This window comes from Silurus aristotelis (assembly GCF_946808225.1).
Source record: "Silurus aristotelis genome assembly, chromosome: 27".
Classification (NCBI taxonomy): Eukaryota; Metazoa; Chordata; class Actinopteri; order Siluriformes; family Siluridae; genus Silurus; species Silurus aristotelis.
The window spans coordinates 6,871,046-6,893,143 of record NC_139600.1 but is presented as its reverse complement, the minus strand read 5'-3'; the positions used below and the strand labels follow the sequence as shown (position 1 = coordinate 6,893,143).

The 22,098-nt window shown below is 36.1% G+C and overlaps 1 protein-coding gene across 2 annotated transcripts; it reads right to left on the bottom strand.

The window, feature by feature from the left end:
- Positions 1 to 420: 420 nt before the first annotated feature.
- Positions 421 to 21,809, bottom strand: thbs2a (thrombospondin 2a). Of its 2 annotated transcripts, none has more exons than XM_083532525.1 (22): positions 21,292 to 21,809; positions 20,576 to 20,647; positions 19,744 to 20,297; positions 18,260 to 18,344; positions 16,369 to 16,562; positions 15,019 to 15,159; positions 14,847 to 14,940; positions 13,670 to 13,840; positions 11,527 to 11,703; positions 10,900 to 11,073; positions 10,432 to 10,559; positions 10,021 to 10,173; positions 9,091 to 9,309; positions 8,894 to 9,001; positions 7,923 to 8,082; positions 6,699 to 6,817; positions 4,226 to 4,460; positions 3,417 to 3,644; positions 3,057 to 3,328; positions 1,826 to 1,923; positions 1,575 to 1,714; positions 421 to 1,269 (listed from the first exon to the last, which is right to left on the bottom strand). In XM_083532525.1, exons 2-22 carry the CDS (start codon positions 20,640 to 20,642, stop codon positions 1,262 to 1,264), a joined length of 3,525 nt encoding a protein of 1,174 aa, XP_083388651.1. In that variant the 5' UTR covers positions 20,643 to 20,647; positions 21,292 to 21,809; the 3' UTR covers positions 421 to 1,261. The 2 variants fall into 2 exon arrangements, with proteins under 2 accessions (XP_083388651.1, XP_083388650.1); XM_083532524.1 differs by having other exon boundaries at positions 21,583 to 21,788.
- Positions 21,810 to 22,098: the final 289 nt, after the last annotated feature.

The following is a 22,098-nucleotide window of genomic DNA, read 5'->3' as shown; positions in this document are numbered from 1 at the left end:
AGTCTAAGTCTAGTTCAGTGGTTAAGGTGCTGGGTTACTGATTGGAAGGTCAGGGGTTCAAGCCGCGGTATCGCCAAAGCTGCCACTCTTGGGCCCTTGAGCAAGGCCCTTAACCCTCTGTGCTCCAGGAGCGCCGTATCATGGCATTCATACTAGCAAGCTGGGATATGCGAAGAACAAAATTTTACTGTGCTGTAATGTATAGGTGACAAATAAAGGCTATTCTATTCAAAGGGGCTTAGAAACCAAAACCAAAATAAATCTGCAAATAAAACAAATTTATAGCACTTTCAACATGCATCCCATTATAAATACTTTTATAGCTTGAATATAAAAGCTCTTGCAATGACTAACACAACAAACTCACATTATATCTTACATTGTGGTGAACAAATTAATCAGGCACTGAGCAACACCATGTGTACATAGAATCGTTTAATGCAGATGAGAAAGACAGAAAAAATAGTTGCTATATAAACTTCTGTCTGTAGTCGGTGTAAACAAATAAATAATAATTATATACAATCTCCTTGTGTTGAAAGCAACATTTAGACACATTCTGGTGAAAATTGACACATAAATAATTTACAGAAAAAAATTTAATCTTAATATTAACATCTCCATGGCAAAAAAAGTACTCAGTTATTGTTCCCAAAATTACAGAATAAACAATGCAAACTACAAACTAAACCACAAACTAAAAAAAAAAATAGAAATCAAAATAGAAATTACAAAAATAAAACACACACAAAAAAGAGAAATCCTAACATTTCAGTCACACTTTGAATTCAAAAGGGCAATCTATTGCATTTATATAATCTACTAAATTATTCAAATTTTTTACAAGGAGTTATCTGACTAAAAAACCCATAAAACCCTTGTTGGATGACTAGTTAATGGATAATTAAATAGTACAGATTGTGAATACAATGTAGTAAGAAAATTCAGAAATGCTATTGGCCTACAAACTATTTTAATGAAAAAAAAAGATAATAGGTCTACATGTAATTTCAGTGGCAAACAGGTGAAAAATAATGGACGTATAACACATAAAAACAGATCTGTGCTGGTGTGAAGAAGAATACCGATTTTTCTAAAAAATTGTAGAAGGTGATAGAAGTGGTACAATTTTCCATCCATGTCCTGTGTGGGTTTTAATTCTATCACAGTTTGTTTTACTTTACCTCTTTTGATCAGGTCTACTCTGCTACAAACACAGGCATTTCATCAAGCTGGAAAAGAATCCTCAGTATGCATGTCCTCACACATCTATGATGAAAAAAACCTCGATGTTTATATCATGCAATGGTTGGTATTTTTAAGACATCATGCATTAAGGCTTATAAGGAAATGCTCTTGATTATTATTAGCAGACAGGAATGACTTCAAAAGACTTCATAAACGCTAGGTCTGATAGTCATGGATCATGGATTATCATTGCTAGTATTTATCAGTGCTGGGATGTGAGAGCTTCAAAATTTGTCTACATCCATAATAAACTATACTGATATGATCTTAAATTAGCTTCATATTTACGTTACTTAGATGTCATTGCAAAGTAGAACTTTACTTACCACGACATTCATATTTAAGGTCGGAAAAGTAAACCAGTTCCTGCGAGAAGACGAACAACCCCAGTCGCCCTCCTGCAAATGACTTATCATAGACTAGTCCTGAGTCTGCCATGATCTGTTTCCCCTCATATACTACCACTCTGAAACAAGAATATATTCAGTTTTATATGTGTATATAAAATGTAATATGTATATTTTATGTGTTATATATTACATAGTGCTGTTTGTGCTGTTATTGCTGTATGTCTCACCTTATCAATCCAGTCTTAGGTCTATGAATGAGATGCCACCTATATGCAGTATAGTCCTTCCAACCAATGTTCTTAGGGTCATGCCACAGAGTTCGAACCTGGAACAAATCGATTTTATTCATCATTTATATTAGTATCTAGTATATAAGAGTATATTTTTCTAGGACCCCAACCCTATTGAACACCTTCGGAATGAATTGGAACGTTGACCGCACCCCAGGCCTCATCATCTCACCTACCCTACAATACAGTTCCATTCATATTTATTTGTATAGTGCTTTTAACAACGGTCTTAAAGCAGCTTTACACAGATAAAGTGGTAAAAAAAAAAATGTATAAGTTTGTTCCTTATAATTGAAAAAGTGTGTCCAAGCCAGTGGTGACTGTGACAAGGAAATCTTCCTGAGACAGTTTGAGGAAGAAACCATGAGAGGAACCAGATCTAAGGGAACCCATTCTCATCTGGGTAGCACCAAATATCTATTCAGTTTATTATTTTTAAGATGTGCAAGTGATAGGTAATCAAATGCACACTGGGGTCCTGAGCCACTGTAGTAGACTGTTGATATTAATAACAGTCCAAATCCCCCATCCTTTTTAGGCTGATGTGGTTACCTGACTTTACTAACAAATGAACACAAATCTGCACAAACACACTCCAAAATCTAGTGAAACATCTTTCCAGAAGAGTGGAGGTCATTATAACAGCAAATGGAGACTAAATGTGGATTGAGATGTTCAGAAAATACATACAAATCGTATTGTCAGGTGTATATGTATGCTTTACCAATGCATATTATGACTTGTGTGTTGAACTCAGATTCTGCCTGGGACAAATTGATTGTATTAATGAAACAATGATAGAGCTATAATAGAAATGTCAAATGTATTATTAATGTAATTTATTATTATTATTATTATTATTATTATTATTATTATTATTATTATTATTATTATTAATTCATAAATAATTTTGTATTAATTATTCAATTAATTAACAACATTAACCTGCACTGTAAATCTGTTGTGAATTGGAGCATTGTATACTACAGGCTATTTCAGTATTATTTTATTATAAGCCAAATTAAACTCTATGGACTGCTTTTGTCTTTGTGTTTGACATAAGAGGCAGAAAAAAAACCCAAGTCGAAACAAAAGTAAGAAAGCAAAAAAATGTGTATTTCAGTTTAGCTTCTGTTTTTTTTTTTATAAAACTGGTCTTCTGGCTCACCTGACCAGGGGTGTCCCCCGTGTGCCATAGGGCATTGCGCAAATTTTCCCCAGTGCCTGTGGTGGAGTTAACCACTTTGAGGGAGACACCTGAGATTCCAAATGCCTTTGATGGCTTCTCCTCCCAGTATGTTTGGGTGATCTGCTTCCACATAACCACATAGAAGCGCCCGCTTGACTGGTAACCGAACACAAAGCCAGCGTAGTCATCGTCTCTGTCCGTGTTCACATAAAACGTGCCGCTGAAATCTACAGCACTGAACTCATCATAACCTAGAGGAGAAATTCCACTGTAAAGAAAATACCAGACCACGATGTGGCTATATGAGGTGCTATTCGAGCATCGACAGTATGAACTTACCAACTGCAATTCCAGGGTCTGAATTGGCAGTCTGGACCAATTCCTTGCCCTGATGCCTAACTACCCAGTTGGGATCGATTTGAGTGGTCCCTTTAGGATCCAAATGCACCATCTGGAACTTTCGGAAGTCGGTAAAACTTATTGCACTGTTCTCTGGGCACATGTCCAAAATGTCAGGGATGCTGTCATTATCAAAATCGTCCTGGCAGACATCACCTCGACCATCACCTGTACAACGTCAGAATGTACTGTAAAATTGCTAAAGACACATTGTATGTTTGTTCACAATATATGTTCAATGTATGTTCAAAACTGGGATAAGTGGCTTAAGCCTCTGTTGTTTGCAGTACAAGAGGTCCAAAAAGCCCAATTCAAATTAATGTTCAAACCTCATATCAACAAAAGACACAGCTTCCAATAACTTATTAATACATTAATTAATTCAATGAATGGGATGGTTCCATGGTAGTTTACATGTGATAAAAAAGTCCCAAACGCTTTCCATAGCCACATGTGGAACATTACACTGCACTACTAGATTGCCAATGCAATTGTGTGTGGATCAGACATCAGCTAATTCAAGACATAGATCTACACATAATGTCTAACCTATATCCATAACCATTTATAGTCCATGTTCTAATAAGTCAAGCGTTTACTGAAGTGCTCATGATCTAACTAGCAATAAAAAACATTTAATAAAAAAAGGGATAATATAATTACTTTAACAAATGCACATTATTCAGCTCGTTGATTTCTCAACAAATAATAATGCAATATTATAAAGCCTATATCACACTTTAACCCACCATTTGAGTCCATCTGATCTTCGTTGGCTACCAGCCTGCAGTTGTCTTTGTCATCAGGAATTCCGTCATTATCATCATCAGAGTCACAAGCATCTCCAATCCCATCCTTGTCTTGATCTGCCTGGTTGGCATTAGGAACGTAAGGGCAATTGTCCAAGTTGTTCTGATGGCCGTCCTCATCGATATCGTGGTTGTTGTCACACTGATCTCCTACAAGGTCATTATCGGTATCAGTCTGTTAGACATAAAAAAATGCATGTGATCACAATACAATACAATAAATACATATTTACAATGCAATAAAATAAATATTCCCAAAGCTGAAAACAATTTATGTAAGAATATCAAATCAAATATATAATATTTGCGTTTCTTCCGCCAAACTGTACCGAAATTTAACCGAACCTTGACTTAAAACTTAAAAGCTCTATTATTGTTTGCATATTGTCCAAGTTATTGTTATTTTAGGTGTATAATGTAGGTATGAATTATGCCTATTTGATGATAACCATCCGAATTAGTGGTGAAAAAGACAATGTTTCTTCCTAAAAATTCCTGATCAGCCTGATTTGGGTAGTGAGGAACATGATCCTGGTCCAGCTGCAAAGATACAGAAAAGTCATACATTTAAGAATATGTGTTTCAAAGTAATATATGGGTGCTTCTTTAAAAACGCTTTAATATCTACTGAGAATAGATATAAAAATGTTTTTAGCAGCTGTGTCATAAAGTAATATTTTATGGTAATAGAAGGTTTACTTATGCTTGGCGTAAGACGTAACACCTCGCAAAACATTGCTGCAATGGAATTCCCTAATATCCCTAAAGTGTCCTCTTTCAACAAGATAATGCTCTCTGCCAGACTGGAATTGTTTGAGGAAAATGATAAAGAGTTTAAGGTGTTGACTTAGCTTCCAATTTCCTCAGATCTCAATTGGATTGAGTGTCTGTTGAATGTTCCTCACAAAGTTTCAGGAATTTAGGGATCTACTGTTAACGACTTAAAGGCTCTGGCATGGAGAAGCTGGTGCTGGAGCTGTGATGATCACAAATGTTGAGCTCAGTAGCTCCTAGTTTTATAACCATAAAGACTGTATAAGACTGTAGAAAAAACATTACTTATAATCTTATACTCCAGTGCTCATGTTAGTTCTCACTCTCCAGTGTTCTGTATTGTTGAAAGATTTATGATCAAACTCTTGATGTCACCCAAATGAGGATGGGTTCCCCTTTTGAGTCTGGTTCCTCTCAAGGTTTCTTCCTCATAACATCTAAGGGAATTTTTCCTTGTCTTGTTTATCAGGGATAAATAAACATCGCTCACCTTGACTGTTGATTTCTGTAAAGCTCTTTTGAGACAATTTCTGTTGTAAAAAGCGCTATAGAAATAAACTTGACTTGACTTTACTTGACTTGACTTAGTGCTGCGTACCACAGCAGTCTTGCAGTTTTAGCACAGCACAGCACAATCTTTTAAATCTCACTCGTGACCTATTTTTTTTACTTCATTTGGTTTTGACTGCCTTAAGACTTGCTCTTCACATAACCATGGCCAGATTTGATCTTTCTTTCATTTGAATTTGGCCTTCAATAGACATAAGGGATGTGCATCTCCATTACTGCAGCTGATTAGATTCATTTCTCGTTGCATATCCAACGATAAATAAAAATACATATGAAAAGCTACCGATGTGATGTAACACAATTCATCCCTATTATGATGCAGTGTGATCCGATTTCGATTTGATCCAACACAATGCAATTCAATACAAAACAATGCAATGGAAAAAATATGATGCTACGATGCTATAATATGGTACAGATAGTTTACATTTATTTATTTGGTTCCCAACAGACAGCAAATCATCAATTTATCATCAAGTACCTTCTGACTTCTAACGCATGGCCCTTTCACAAACAGAACCTTGTAGTTAAAAAAAATAGAAGAAAAAGATTAAATAAAACTAAAGGGTTATTTTCCTGTTCTGTCTACAGGAAGATGCAGCTCTACCTCTGCCATGTTAATCTGTATTGTGACTGTATGTGACTCTCAGGACACGCTTCGGTCTCCGTAATGTTGTGATACGTCATATTCACGTAGCAGTAGTTTAGCGAGGAGGAATCAATCTACATATAAAATATTAGTCACAAATTATTAGTCACTTTCTAAATACTAAAAGTATAGAGCTTTTACTGATAATAATATATATAAGAATAGTTTTTAACAGGTGCAAATATGTACATATTTCTATGCATTGCGATACAAATGCCAATTTGTACCTGCTGCACACTTTTAAATCGATGCATTACATCGTTAAATTTTATGCGACACTGATGCGAATCTGTGAATCTTACCATTCCTACTAGACATTGACCCCTGAAAGATTCTGTCTTGACTCAATCCCATTTTCACATTCTTTACTCTGGATAAGTGTGTGGTGTCTGCTACATGATGTATTTATACCACCAGTACCTGATCAGGATTATGAAGCAGGGGACAGTTGTCACACTGGTCTCCCACTCCGTCCTTGTCACTGTCCTTTTGGTCACTGTTGTATGCATATGGGCAGTTGTCATTTTTATTCAGGATGCCTGGAACACACACAGTCAAGAGTCCACAAGGTATAAACATTGACTTGTTCATACTCATATGTAAAGTTTCATCATAACAAAGGCTTTTCTGTAATCTTGGCAATATTTCCTAAACCAGATTTTGGCTGTGTGATTATAGCATTAAAGTATTCAAGATTCAAACTGTGATAATCTGTTCTCTGTGTGTGCACTCTATGATAGACCTGATTGAAGAAATTTATGGAACATTACACAAAACATCATGAATTACTAATGTAAATATTTTGTTGATAACATTTTAACACTCTGTATGTGGTTGCAGGCAGAAGAGGTGGTGAAGGTGAATGAGTACCTGGGGTACCTGGGGTACCTGAGGTCAACAGTGCAAATTAATGGAGAGTGTGTTACATTCACATGCAGAAAAGCATGCAGGCAGGGTGGATTGGTTGGAGAAGAGTGATAGCAGGAGTGATTTGTGATAGAAGAGTGAAGTGTAAGTTTATAGGACTGTGGTGAGACCTGCGATGTTGTATGGTTTAGAGACAGTAGCATTGACTTAAAGACAGGAGGTAGAACTGGAGGTGGCAGAGCTGAAGATGCTGAGATTTTCAATGGAAGTGACACTGATGGACAGAATTAGAGTAGGGGTTGACCAAGGAGATGGTTTAAGGATGTAATGAGGGAAGACATGCAGTTGGTTGGTTTAAAAGAGGCAGATATAAAGGATAGAGTGGTATGGAGACGGATGATCCGCTGTGGTGACTCATTACGGTAGCCCCATAAGAACAAGTATGAGGGACCAGGCATGTAGGCTGGTAAGATTATATCAATTAATGTAATGAATATTTGTACTTGTATTTGGATTTTTCACATAATCTATTTCATTGTCATTTTGGCCTTCATAGCAGTAATCACACTCTTTAATTATAATAAACAAAACGCACTCTAGAACTTTGTTGGAAAAGGTATCTGTGGCTTTGTGTATCTGTGTATTTGTGAGATATACAGTATAAGTTTGCGGTCAATGTGCATGTCACAGAACTAAAGAACCCGTAATAGAAATAGTCAACAGCAAATCTTTTACAAAGTTGATTTTTTACAAAGCTGATAAAGGGTTAGGGCATACCATCACCATCAATGTCCACAGCACATGCATCTCCTTCCCCATTGTTATCAGTATCTATTTGAGCTGGATTGTGTGCATTGGGGCAGTTGTCACACCGATCACCTACATCATCCTTATCATAATCAAACTGCCTGGGATTAAACAGCAGAGGGCAGTTGTCCTGTTGAGAATGAGAAATTTCAAGTCATGAAGGAAAAAGATGGAAAACAGATTCATTGAGCTGAAGGAAAATTAATATAAACCGTCTAGAGCTTGGACTCACACTCACTACCTCAACCCAGGGGTGCAACTGCGCTGAGGGGTATGTGAGATCATGATTGGCAACCACCTCCACCTCCCAAAAAAATTAGCCTCTATACAAGAATAAATACTTTACATGCAATGGCGCCCCCTCCCCTATGTGTGGCATCCTATTCACTGCATATGCTGCATACCTCATTTATGCACCTCTGCCTCAACCTGCTCTCGGCACACATAAATATACTGCACAGATTACACATCTGGCACAGCTGCACTTAAATCGGTATGCTCATAATAAGTCACACTATTTCTGCTGTCCAGAATGTAAATTCTGCTTCCAATGTGTTTTCTATATTCAATTTATATATATTTATTCTTTTCATTTTATTCTGCTATTTTTTATTTTTATTTATTTTCTTCCATTTAATGTCATGGACCAGTCTTTTTTTTTTTTCTTTTTTTTTTATTCACTGCAAGTCGAATTGTGTATGGTTGTGTACAAATACAATTTAAATTTGAAAGACTCAAACTAGCCAAATTAATGACAATCCACTATGTATAAAAAAGGTAAGTAATTCTGTAATGTAATCATATATTTAAAAAGCAAAATATATTCATAGGCTTTACCCATTCCAAGCAAATACATCTTGGAATTTTGTAAAAGCTCTGCACAAGCTGTTAAATTAGTACACATTTAAGTCTTTAAAAGAGAAGCTAACAAGAACTCTCACTCTCTCATCCATAATTCCATCGTTGTCATCATCTTTGTCGCATGCATCTCCTTGGCCATCCTTGTCAAAGTCCTCCTGGCCAGAATTAGGAAGACTAGGACAATTATCCTAGAGGATAAAAGAGAGCAAAAAAATCAAAACCTTCAAAAAAATCTTGAAGTAGTAATATTGTTGTGTATGGTGTATTGTCTGCTTACCTTCTTGCAGTGGTAGGTGGCATTAGCTCTACACACCAAGTTCTGATTGGGCCAACCATCCAGATCAGAATCTTCTCCACAGATAAAGCCATCTCCAGCATAGCCAATCTTACACTGACATTTATACATAGGGTCACTGAAATGGCTCAGGTAGATGCACTCAGCAAACCTATGACAACTATGAGTCTTGTCCTTGCAAGGGTTCTCAGGTTCACAAATCTGTGGGATTAAAAAAAAAAATGTCAGGTACAGTAATGTGGAATTGATCTATCTATCTATCTATCTATCTATCTATCTATCTATCTATCTATCTATCTATCTATCTATCTATCTATCTATCTATCTATCTATCTATCTATCTATCTATCTATCTATCTATCTATCTATCTAAACATTTCTGTTTGATGATGACATCCTTTCTTTACTCAGATATAAAAATAATAAACTTCACTAAAAAATAATTTTGGTTCATCAAACATTTGTTTTACTGATGTGCCAAGGTCTCATATAAAGCACCAAAATCCGCCATCACGCACACATCCGGCAATTAAAACCGTCCGTGTGGAAACATAGCAAAAGTCCTGTTTGGTGTCCTGATGATTTGCATAATTTAAAACACCATAATTAGTTACAAGAGTTACAAGGATATTTTGTCTTCATGCTCTATGTTGACTTTGCTTTCACTAATAATAAACATACATTTGCATGATGTACATACATCAATATTTGTCTATGTCTATGTTGATTAGATAATTAAAAAGTTAAAATGTATACATTTAAAGTACATTTAGAGCAGATAAAAATGTGCGATAAGGTTGCGATTAATTACGTGATAATTCATGACAATCATGCGATTAATCGAAATTAAATATTTCACCCGATTAGACCTTGAAGTAGTACCACTATACAATAGTCTAAGACTTTTCTAACCTGCTTATTGTTCCTGGCTACTTCTACTCCCATGCCAAATGGCTGATTCCCTTTGTAACGTGGAGGACATGGAAGGCAATGGAATCCTGGGTCAGTGTTCATGCAGCGCTGTTTCCCACTGACTTTGAAGCACACATCAGGCACCATATCACACTGTGGATGGAATGCACACACAAACACAAACACACAAGGAGATGGTGGTGAAATCAGGAATATTTGGATATAATATGGACAAATTAAAACTGAAGCGTGACATTATTCATAGACATTTTCTTGTACATGTCACTTGAAAATCCGGGGACAGTGTACTGCTGAGTGTCTGCTGATCTGAAGTGGAAAATCACAGGGCCCTTTCACACCATGCTGATTACATTAACACATTCTTTCCAGTTTCCTTTGTGTCCGGTTTACCTCATTGACATCCTCACAAAATGTTCCATTGCCTTGAAAACCGTCAGGGCAGGGACCACACTCCCACGAGCCGTCAGGTGTGCTAGTACATTCTGCCCCTCCAAAGCAGGGATTGGACAGACAGCCATCTAATCAAAGAAAATGAAAAAGTGACATCATGAAAAAGTGCATTATAAAAATAGAAAGAAAAAATTATAAATTATAAAATAAATGTATTGTCAAAAAGCAATATATATTCATATAGCAAGGGGAAATCTAAAATGCTTCAGGAATACAGCTTAACATGTAAGACCTGATTATCATAATACTACCTAATGTACTGTATACATAGTGTGAAAAGTATATGACAAGAAAACATGAAAAATTCTAATGAATGCATTGCCAATTACCAGTATTGTATGAAAAAAATTGTAAAGAACAACAAGAGCAGTGTAGGGATAAACTAGACAGCAAACACCATCAACAAACCTTCAGGGCAGTTTTGCTTGTTGCACGTCCCTGTGTTTTCAGCTTCTCCTGAGCACCATTTTCCACCATGCTGTGGCTGAGGGCTGTTACACACACGCATTCGAGTCCGCACTCCTCCACCACATGTCACTGAGCATATAGCCCAAGGGGACCATGGGCCCCATTTTCCATCAACTGCAAGCATGTGCCGTCAAAAAATTCATAATCAAGCATGAATGTCTGTGAATGTTTTTAGTCTCCCTGAACATCCTACAGTCTTCCTCTACTAGCAGTAATTAGCAAATAATGTGAAATCCTGACCATTGCATCCTTATTTGGATGTTTCAATTCATGCCAAACATATTTGGTAGGGGTTGCGGTCAGAGCTCTGTGCTGACCACCTAAGTTCTTCCACACAACACCAGTGGACCAAGCTTTGAACATTAAAGGAGAACTTAGTAATGCTACAGCATACAATGACATTTTAGACATTTAAGTGTTAGCTTCAAACTTTGTGCCAACAGTTCAGGTGTTCACATATACATACATATGACAGTATGTTATGGCAAGTTTCCATGCAGTTCTCAACACACAGCTTACTGAGAATTTGGACTTTCTTTATGGAATAAATAAAAAGTGTGAACTCACTAGGACAGGGCTTGGCATCACAATGTTGAGTCTCTCTGCCACTTCCTTCACAATCCTTCCCACCCAACTGGGGCACTGGCGAGTTGCAGTGGCGTATTCTAGTAATCTGGCCTTCACCACATGTTACTGAACAGGAGGACCAAGGAGACCAAAGACTCCAACCTCCATCCTGACGAACTGAAAAGCATGGCAGCATTTACTATTTTCGGCGTTGTATATTATTATATAATACATTAGATCGGGGTCATTAAACTACGGCCTGTGGGCTGAATATGCCCCACCCACACATTTGAAACTGCCCCCTGAACAATGCCGGAGACATATTTTAAAAGTTTTAATTCAAATATATGTTTTATATATAGGTTGGCTTTCAAACAAAAATTTCCCGTAGTTATTAATCGAGGTCTATCAGCAAAAATCACTACCGATAGTTTTTCCAGCTTCTGGTCTGCTGTAATTACGAGAGCGGCCTCTAGAGGAAAATCACTAAAAATGCGTGCTGTTTGTTTTTACACACGAGATTGCATGCTGCACATTCAGGGTTAATTTAATTTATTCACTATAATTTATAAATGACATTTATTAATAATTATATTCATATTAATTTCCTTTAGCACATTTTTATGATTCAATACTTTTCTTTTTTCTTTTTGTAATAAAGTTCAGGAATATTTTACATGAAGTGTTGTGTTTGTTTTTTTACCCAGAATCCATTTTAAAAACTATCAATTAATTAAAGAATGGCAAGAACGATATCGGTCAACCTCTAGTTATTAACATAGTCTAAGTATTTTTGAAATTCACCCACCAAACATATTCTAATGCATGAGTAAGTAATTATTTAAAATTCAAGAAAATTGAATATGAATAAATGTCATTATGATAGTAATAATGCTCTTTTAATAGGCTCTATATCTCTTGAAAAGTAATGCTCATTTGTTTGTACCGTGCATAACAAAATAATAAACGAATCAAGCATTAGGAGGCGTAATAAATACATCTAAAATCATAATAAAATCTCCACAATAATACTGGTAGTTATTTCGGCCCAAGCCATTTTTTGTTACAAACCGACCCGCCCCCATTAAAGAAAGGAAAAATGATGTGGCCCACACAGAAAAAGATTTGGGGACCCCTGCATTAGACACACTTATAGGTGCTTGTAACAGCAATATCACCTGAGCAGGGAATTTGAAAATGTTATTAAGGGCAGTTCTTCTTTATACCCAGAAGTCAGCCTTATTTTGCTATTGATCATTTCCTGTTTCTGTTAAAAATCTTAAGGTGCTTTGTCTGCCAATATGTTGGGAAAGGAGAGACATGTTTTTTAACATAACAGGAAAAAGACTTGTAACTAGTAAGATTTCCTAACATAAAAGACATGAACTAAAATTGTTTAACTCTGAAATAGTTTACCAAAAACAGAACATAGGCGTACTGCCATCAGAAAATGTGGTGGGTTAAGTTAAAAAAAAAAAAAAAAATGTCTCCACAACAATACATTTGGTAGGTTTGTGTGTTTGGACATCATGGCATTATGGGCTGCAGTCAAAATATATAAAAACAAAAAACAAAAAAGAGACATTTTTAGTAATACATATCATTACCATTTTTGGACAAAATCTGAGATTACAACTCCTGTATAAGATGATGTTATCATGAACACTGCATTAGGATATGGGCCTCTGAAATCCGTCTGTTATCTATAAATGTGCGTACATGTGAACACAGAAATGATTTCAGAAACCGTAATTCAGTGGGTTTTGCAGCCTCGGTCACTGGTTTGGAATTTTATCGAAAGTCATCATCGTTTGCAAGTAAGTGCTTTGTTACACAATTACATATTTTATGTAGAATGACTCATCTGTGCTAAGAGAATGAGCTGTACAAATCATAAATACAAGACACCTGTAGCAAGTCATTTCAGCAAGTTGTTTAGTGGTTGCGAAATTTTATGATTTACCTCAGTGGTTCCATTTTTATGAGATGATTATATCATCTATGAGAAAAGTGGGCTTTTTGATGTGTTTTCTACATGGCATGTTAGGTCTGTGATGAAAAACTTTGTATTGCCTTTATTGAAATACAAAAAACAAAAAAAAACCTCAATAAAAACGTAACAATAAAAGATGTATTTTCTTACCTCTGCTGTCACATTTAGACAAGCTACATGTGCGTGTCTGGATAGAAGGACCACTACATGGATTGCTGGTTGCATCACATGACCTGCCTCTCTGCTGGGTTCCCGTCCCACATGTGACTGTGCATTCTGTCCACTCAGACCAGGGTGACCAGCCATCTTCACTGTCCTTAGCTGCAACCAGTCACATACAAGAAACACAGGTTTTTTTTTTCCAGCTCCAGCTAACAGTATGACTATTACTGAGAAAAACCCAGGCAAAGGATAAATAATGTTGATCTCACCACACCCACTGTGGTCTTTTTATTGTAGGAACGACACAAATACAGCAGCACAGGCCAAAAAACCTGAACTACATATGCGCAGTTGGGATGGATATATTCTGGACAAACATTTCAATTTGTTCTTAACCATACAGGCATAACAGATAGCTTCCTTCATTTATATATCTTCAGTAGCCATATTATCTTGGTCAGGGTCCATGACCAATATTCTCATCATTTGCACACTCATTCATACCATATCCCGAACCATCTAGAGACGTACCAGTGCCATTTGGATTCCGCTACATGTGTGGAGTTTGACATTGGACCTCCTGGAGTGTTTAAATGCTCTGGCATGGAGAAGCTGATGCTGGATCTGTGATGATCACAAATGCTGAGCTTATAAAACTAGGAGCTACTAACCATATAGACTGTATAAGACTGCAGAAAGAACATCACTTATAATCCTTTACTCCAGTAATCATGTTAGTTCTCACTCTCCAGTGTTCTGTATTGTTGAAAGATTTATGATCAAACTTTTGATGTCACCCAAATGAGGACGGGTTCCCCTTTTGAAACTGGTTCCCCTCAAGGAGTTTTTCCTTGCCACAGTCTGCTCATCAGGGACAAATTCACACCATTCACCTTAACTGTTGATTTGTGTAAAGCTGCTTTGAGACAATGTCTGTTGTGAAAAGCGCTATACAAATAAACTTGACTTGACTTGACTAAGGAGATTTTTTTTCTTCGGCAAATCCACCTACCTGCATGTTTTACATTGGAAAGACACAGGAACATGAGGAGAACATATGAAACTTTACAAAGAAAGTACAATGACGATGGTACCACATAATGTGAAAGGAAACAGATTTAGATCTGCCTTATGTTCTATGTCCGATTTAAATAATTATACTCACGCAGACACATGGGGCAGCACTCTCCATCCAGGAAAACTGGACTTGCACAGGCCACAGGAGGACAAGTTATCTGGTGACACACAATCTTCGACTCCTACCGACAAAAAACAGGGCTCAATAAGGGAAAACACTGACATTTAAAGTCTTAATCTCTTTCATTTATTTCTCCTACCAGACAAGTGCATTTGGTGCAGCTATCCACCACCCAGTCTTCTTTATCCTCGAACAAGCGGCCATCTTGCCAGCACATATGGTTGTGTTTGATATTCATAATGTTGCCCAGAGTTTTCTTCATGACTGTGTTTTCCTCATTCTGAAAGACAGACACAATAGCAAAGGAACCTTATTTGCTATGTTTTCAGTAAAAAAAAACAGCGAAAGGTGGATGTGTAAATTCATTTATTTAGCTAATACAGGTAATATTAAAACCGTGAACAATTTTACACATCAAGAAAAATCTGACTAAACAGTTACCAGTCCACATAACTCCACATGAAGGAATCAATATTTCTGTGATACAGCTGCGTAAATATGTAACTGAAAAAAACAATAATAAAGACCTGGATAATCAGAGACATGCCTTTTGCAACATCAACTCCTAATCTGCTATTTCCTCCGTAGTCGTCACAGGTTTATGAGGGAGTATGTGCCAAAATAGGGTTATCTGTGTAACCGTGTGGAACAACACTCAAGAAATGAACAGCATGTGTTTTCGAGTGTATGCGTGTGTGTCTTAGATAGAGAGAGAAAGAGAGAGAAAGAGAGAGAAAGTGTGGTGTGACTCCACAAAATGGCACACCACTTGGTCTGCAAGAGCCTTAGGGACCGAGTGTGTTCAGCAGCAGCTGAATTTCCCAGAGATCTTGCCAAAACTCTTTCACTGCTGGGATGCTCCCAAAGGAAAAAAAAAGAAAGAGAGAGTGATGTTTAAACACAGCCAGACATGTCTCGGCTCCCGCACACAAACAGGGGAACACTTACTCTGTCCCGATAAAATGAATCATAAAAACTCAACTTCTGCTGGAATTCTATTATTTAACTTTAGTTAACCTCATGTACTATTCAGCAATAACTTATGAATAAAAGCAGATTAAAATATTTATGCTTACACAAGCCAGGAGTCATTTCTGGGTGAAGTTTAATGAGTGATTTTGTTCTCTACACCCAATAAAATCACGAGAGCTTTATCAACTCATACAGAACTAATCTAATTTAATTTTAGTTTCAAGTTTAACTGCCATTTCTTTATAAAATTTATCATTTTATAGTTTGTCTGTGTTCCTATCCAGTAAACACCAGAGCAAAACAGTGTTAGTATATTTTGTCAAAAGCATGATTAATATAATGTTTTGTCCTGCTATTACCAAAACAAAAAATTACTTCTAACCTTCTTTTCCTTACAACACTTACATTTGAAGGAATGCATCATAGCTGAAGACAATAAATCATCACTCAGGGGACAGGGGAGTTCTCCTGACTGTTAAAAGAACATCATTCACAATAAGTACAGAAAGCAGCTCACCACTTTCTGTAGGCCATCCATTAGGTTTCCAACCAATATGCGAAGACCTTTGAGCTCTTGCAACATGGTGCTGAGCTGCTCGCAGGAATGCTCACACATGTCCGCTTTCCCCATATTTTGTCGTATATAGTTGGTGGAGATGGCCGAACTGACTTCCACGATGTCTTCAACCTCGCTAACTGTCTGCACATCATCTGAGAGATTTTTAATTAAAACACAAATATATATTATTTAGCTATATCATTTTATAACGCGAAATTAGCAAGACAGACAGACAAACAGACAAACATAGATATCGACATAATTTAATAAAATCTCAGGATTCAGAAATATTTTGGGAATTATGTAAAGTTCACAACTATGCATTTAAATACTAAATTCAGATATAAATGAAAGGAAATCTTAACAGCTCAGAAATAGCTGTGTCCCGCATCTCACTCAGGTAAATGGATTTAAAATCAGTGATGAACTTGGCAGCTGGCTGATTTATCTTTTCATTTTGGTCACTTAGGCAGAAAACCAAACAAAAACAACAATTACGGGCGCCAGAATTGCAGTTCAAAATGTACAAATGAGGATTTAAAAGACCCCAAATAAACATGCTGACAATATTTGGAAAAAATTCAGTCTCCCAGATTTACGACTCCTTTTCCGCTCCAACTTATATAAGATAAACGTTCTGTTCGAGCTACATAGAAACAACATTTTTAAATGAACCAAGAGACCCAAAGCCTGGACCAAGAGATGATGAATCAGAAAAAAAGAAAGGAAATTATGATTATTTGCCCAAGACTTGCATTATTTCGGATAGCAAGCCAAGACAAATGGAAAACTTTAGTTCATACACTCAGGTTGGTCCAGAGCTGCAATCATTTCCTATAGAGAAACCAATATGTGTGAGCAGAACTAGCTTTGCATTTATGGCTTCATGCAGGTACTCAAAGCCTGTCACCCTTAAAAACATGTTTATATGTGGAATGTAACGCCTAAATATATATTATAACACAAGGCATGTTATTATGGTGTGTATACAGGGCGCTAAAACACCTAAATATAGACAGTTAAAAAGACATAAATTGCACGTGCTGTGCAGAAAAGCAGTGTTCATCTGTGTGAATGCTAAAAGCATAGAGCATTGTCAGTCATTCTGGTCCACAATCTGATGTGGCACTGCTAAACTGGGCCATTGTAAGGTACCTAAACACAAAGGTTTTAAAAAACCTTAACATATTGAGGGAAACTGGATGCTACTGTATATTTACTTTACTGTTCAGTGCATAGAGGCATTCAACACAAAGCTAACCACCTCTACCTGTACAAGTTTTTTATGTAGTCATGCTAAGACTTTCTAAATTAAACGGAAATTAAATCCATGTCAGATGATGCTTTGTTTGTGGACAAAAAGGAAGGCCAATCCTAATGGTATTGATTTAGCTGGGTGTATGGACTTTCTGGCCGGCTCCAAGTGTGAGCAAAGGACCACATGGCATGATGCCAAGTGTAAAGTCAGCAAGGTGACTGCCAATTTATGATCTCACTGCATCTGTTTTTATCTGAGTAAGTAAAAGGAACACTAATCCTATACGAGTTTTGATTATTTTCTGAAAATGGTCATAATTGGAATAAAAGTATACTTTAAAACTTTGTTAGAATGTGCATCCTGTTTGACCTCAGTGTAGTTCAGAGCCCCAGTCAATTCCAATTCACTTGACATGACACAGACTGATGCTTTTTTTGACTCACTTTCACCCAACCAATTAATGGGCCAATCGTTATTATGCAAATAAAATTATACTTACCTCAACTTATCATACAAAATGTTTCCTTATGATTGGTCTCATTAAATTTTTTTTGTATCTTTTAGATATAGTTATATAGTAGCAATTCTTACCAGGCTTGGAAATCTCACAGCCTCTTTTTCTCAGAATATCTTCGATGTGGGTGTCAAAAATGAAATAAACATTCTGCAGCAAACCCTGAAAGATATGCAAGTAATACTGGGGTAATCTATTATACAGATTTTAGTGACAGATAGTTACAGTAGGTCCAATAAGTACTGCACTCCCTTATAGCTTTAACATACTTTCTTGTGCTTTATATTTTAATGGATTAAATGTACTTTTTGAATATAAATCTACACACAAAATTTCACAATTACAAAACAAATACACATTTTTAGAAATTCATGCAACTATATCAACAATCAGATCCTGAATATATATATATTTTAATTATTATTATTATTATTATTTGTTTCTAGACCTTTACTCCACTCAAATTGTCACCTGTGGTCCATTTAATGCATAAAACTGTGCATGTCACCCAAATATTCAAGCAATGAAATCCAAAGGCCTCCAAACTTAAACTGCAGTCACACACAGACCAGAGCAAGAGTATAAAACTAACCCTAGAATTTGGAATGTTCCATGAGCACAATGAGCTGGATCATTGTGATTAGAAAGAAATATTTTTCTAGTTCATGATGTTCAGAAAAACTCAGTTAAAAAGACTAAAATGGTTAGAGAGGAAGATCTGTCGTTCGTACAGAGCTTCAGAGATTCTACACTGAAATGGAAAAAAATTCTCAAAAGAGAAATACTCCGAAATGCTCCATCAATCAGGCCATTTTTTGGTAGATAACAAGATGAAGACCATGTGGATTCCCTTATTTGATGAGACAAAAAGTGAACAAAAAGCTATTACTGAGAAAGATTCAAAGCTGCTGTAAAAGGGGATTCAACAGTGCACTGAATGAAGGGTCTGGATGCTCATATAAATGAAGTTTATATAAGTTATGTTTTTAAGAAATGTGCAGTTTATTGCTGTATGTACAGGAAACAGTTTTCTTCACCACACAATGAAATTCTAACACTGAGAATGCTCCAAGCAGCCTATGACAAATTATGTCCATAAAAAAATAGACAAGACAAATAAATTTAAATTTTTGTTGCTTGTTACTATTAATAATTGTGTGTAGATTGATGGCCAGATGGTCTTCAATTTAAATGAGTTTGAATACCCTTCTGTACCTACTGAAATAGAAATAATGACAACTGTATACAAGTGGTAAAATTAGACTAAGCTTCTGTAAATTTCAGATTTGGGGCGAATAATTCAAGTCTAGAATAAACAGTAACAAATCAAGATAGCTTGGCCTGCCCTGCAATAGGCTGGTGTCTCATCCAGGGTGCTTGCCTACCAATCACTGTTCCCTGAAAAGCTCTATATTTATATTAACTCTGACCAGGATGATGAATGCACTACATTTATGAACTAGGTAGCAGTAAAAAAAAAAAAAAGTTACCATTAACAAAAAACTTTACAAATGGTTCTGGATGAAAGACACTATTAGGGCATAGGAGAAATGCCTCTTACCCTGAAGTGGCTCTCCCTGTTAGATCCCTTGGCCACATACATGCGACTGCCCTCGGTTTGCAATTGCTCATAAAAAGACTCATCCAGGGTGAAGCTATCAATGAGGCTGCAGTCCACGTAGAGATTGGCATTCTCTCCACGCACATGCAAAGTGATGTTTTTCCACTGTGAGTCTGATAGATCCACATCCTCAAAGGACACAACATTCTGGGAGCCTTCCACCCAGTAGACTAAGTCCAGACTGTTGGCACGGCCATTAGAGATGATCTCAAAATGTCGACGGCCACCGGAATCTTCTAAGCCTACAAGGGTGCCACGAGAAGACCGGTCCTGACGTATGGAAGCCACAAACACAAAGCCGTCATTGATCTGGATCTGTCTTAAGAGCTGCTGGAGTATGCGAGAGCTGACTGGAGGAATGTGGTCAAAGCGGATGAAGCGATACGCTGGAGAATCCCAATCATGTCCCTTGAAGACTTTAGCACCAATTGTCTTTCTGGTAATGTTGCTGATCTCAAACAAATTAAAAGTGGATTCGTCATCCTCTTGGTCCCCTAGGGAGTAACGTATTTCAGACCTCTTACTATTTACTCAGTTACTGATATATCTATATCTATATCTATATCTCTATATTTTTATATATATATATATATATATATATATATATATATATATATATATATATATATATATATATATATATATATATATATATATATAATTAAACAAAACATGTCAAAACCATGTGTTAACAAAAATGTGAAACCTTTATTTTTATAAATAAAAAAAAAATGTGAATAATTATTGAATTATAAGTGCTTTATATAGTTACCTTGAGGCACAGCTGCCGTGCACAGTAACAGCATTGGTAGAAAAATGTGAAAAGTCCTGAGTATCATAATTCCTAAAAAGGACATATCAGAATTGATCAAATATTCAGCATTCGAGGGTGAATATTAACCACTTATAACATGGTCTGTTTGAATAATCAATAATAAATGGCTGGAAAAAGTGCAATGGAACATTTGAAAACACAAAGACAGTCCTGGACATTAATCATAATCATAATTTTAAGCTGAACTGCAATGAGAAAAAAACGTAAAGAAATATAATGGGGGGAAAAAGGCACAAGGAATTAATACCAACAGCTTCATTATTAGTGGACACGGCACAAATACAAGTCATTTCCACATGTGCATTTACGTCATTCACACCTGCATCTCTCTCTGTTAATATATACGTATATATCTTGATCTAAGAACCTGTATATAACACAGCTAACTAATTCTTTCAAGCTAATTTTTTTGCATTGTAAACATTAATGACAGCAATATTCAATGTATACCTATTGGTGGATTCCGTCTTACATACTCAAGTACAGCATTGCCAATATATATAGTAATATACATATATAAAATATCAAATGCAATAGTATAATATAATATCTATGCTGCTAACAATTATGACTGCCACGTTGAGTTGTCTCGAATATTTATCAAAAAAATTATCATCAACAATTATATTTAAAAAGAATAATAATTCATATACCTGTTTTAAAAAATTCAATCCTAAAAAAAATTCAAACGATCCTCTGAGAATAAAAAAAAGTGAAACAAAAATATATGTTCCAATATTGATTAGTTTACTTTTAGTTTAAATATGTAACAAAAATGTGAAACAAAAATATATGTTCTAATATTGATTTGATTACTTTTAGTTTAAATATGTAACAAACAAAAAAAACTGACAAAAAAGGGAAAAACGGACTAAACTATGCTTTACAGCAGACAAACCAAACGTTATCCAGAAAGAGCAACCCGCGTTAATCTAAAAAAATACCATCGCATCCAAGAAGTCGCCTAAATCCTTAAGGTTTGGAAGAAATGCCCTGAGCGTCATCCACTCCGTCTTATATAGTTTGAAAAGGGAATGCCAGCGGTATCTCAACTATTCCTGCGTCTGCTGTAGAGCTTTCGTAATTCCGATATTGTCATAAATCTGTATATCACTCGGTTTTTCTGGCGCCCTCCAACTTTACAAGTCCAATAACGAGCTCATCTTTGTGAAATCTGATTGAAGGAGGAGCATGAAAGGAAAACCGACACTCTCCTACGTCTTAAAAGAAAAGCCTTCTTCTGAGTATCGCGTCATAATCAGCATCAGACAGCAATCTATCATTTCACGATAGATGAGACCTTCTAAAAAAAAACTTTTGTAATGTAGGAGATGTTCTTATCACATAGTTATGGAGATAAATTGTGCTAGTTTTAAGACAAAGTTTTCTTGTCATTAGAAAAGCAAAGCCAATATGATTGAAATCCTCAATGATGACTATTTGAATGTGAATGCAAAATG

Coding starts and splice junctions, on each gene's coding strand:
- thbs2a (XM_083532525.1), bottom strand. CDS start 20,642: ATGATACTCAGGACTTTTCACATTTTTCTACCAATGCTGTTACTGTGC. Junction 15,160..16,368: donor TGGATGGCCTACAGAAAGTG/GTGAGCTGCTTT, acceptor TCTGTCTTTCAG/AATGAGGAAAACACAGTCAT. Junction 10,560..10,899: donor CAAGCAAAACTGCCCTGAAG/GTTTGTTGATGG, acceptor TTCTTTGATTAG/ATGGCTGTCTGTCCAATCCC.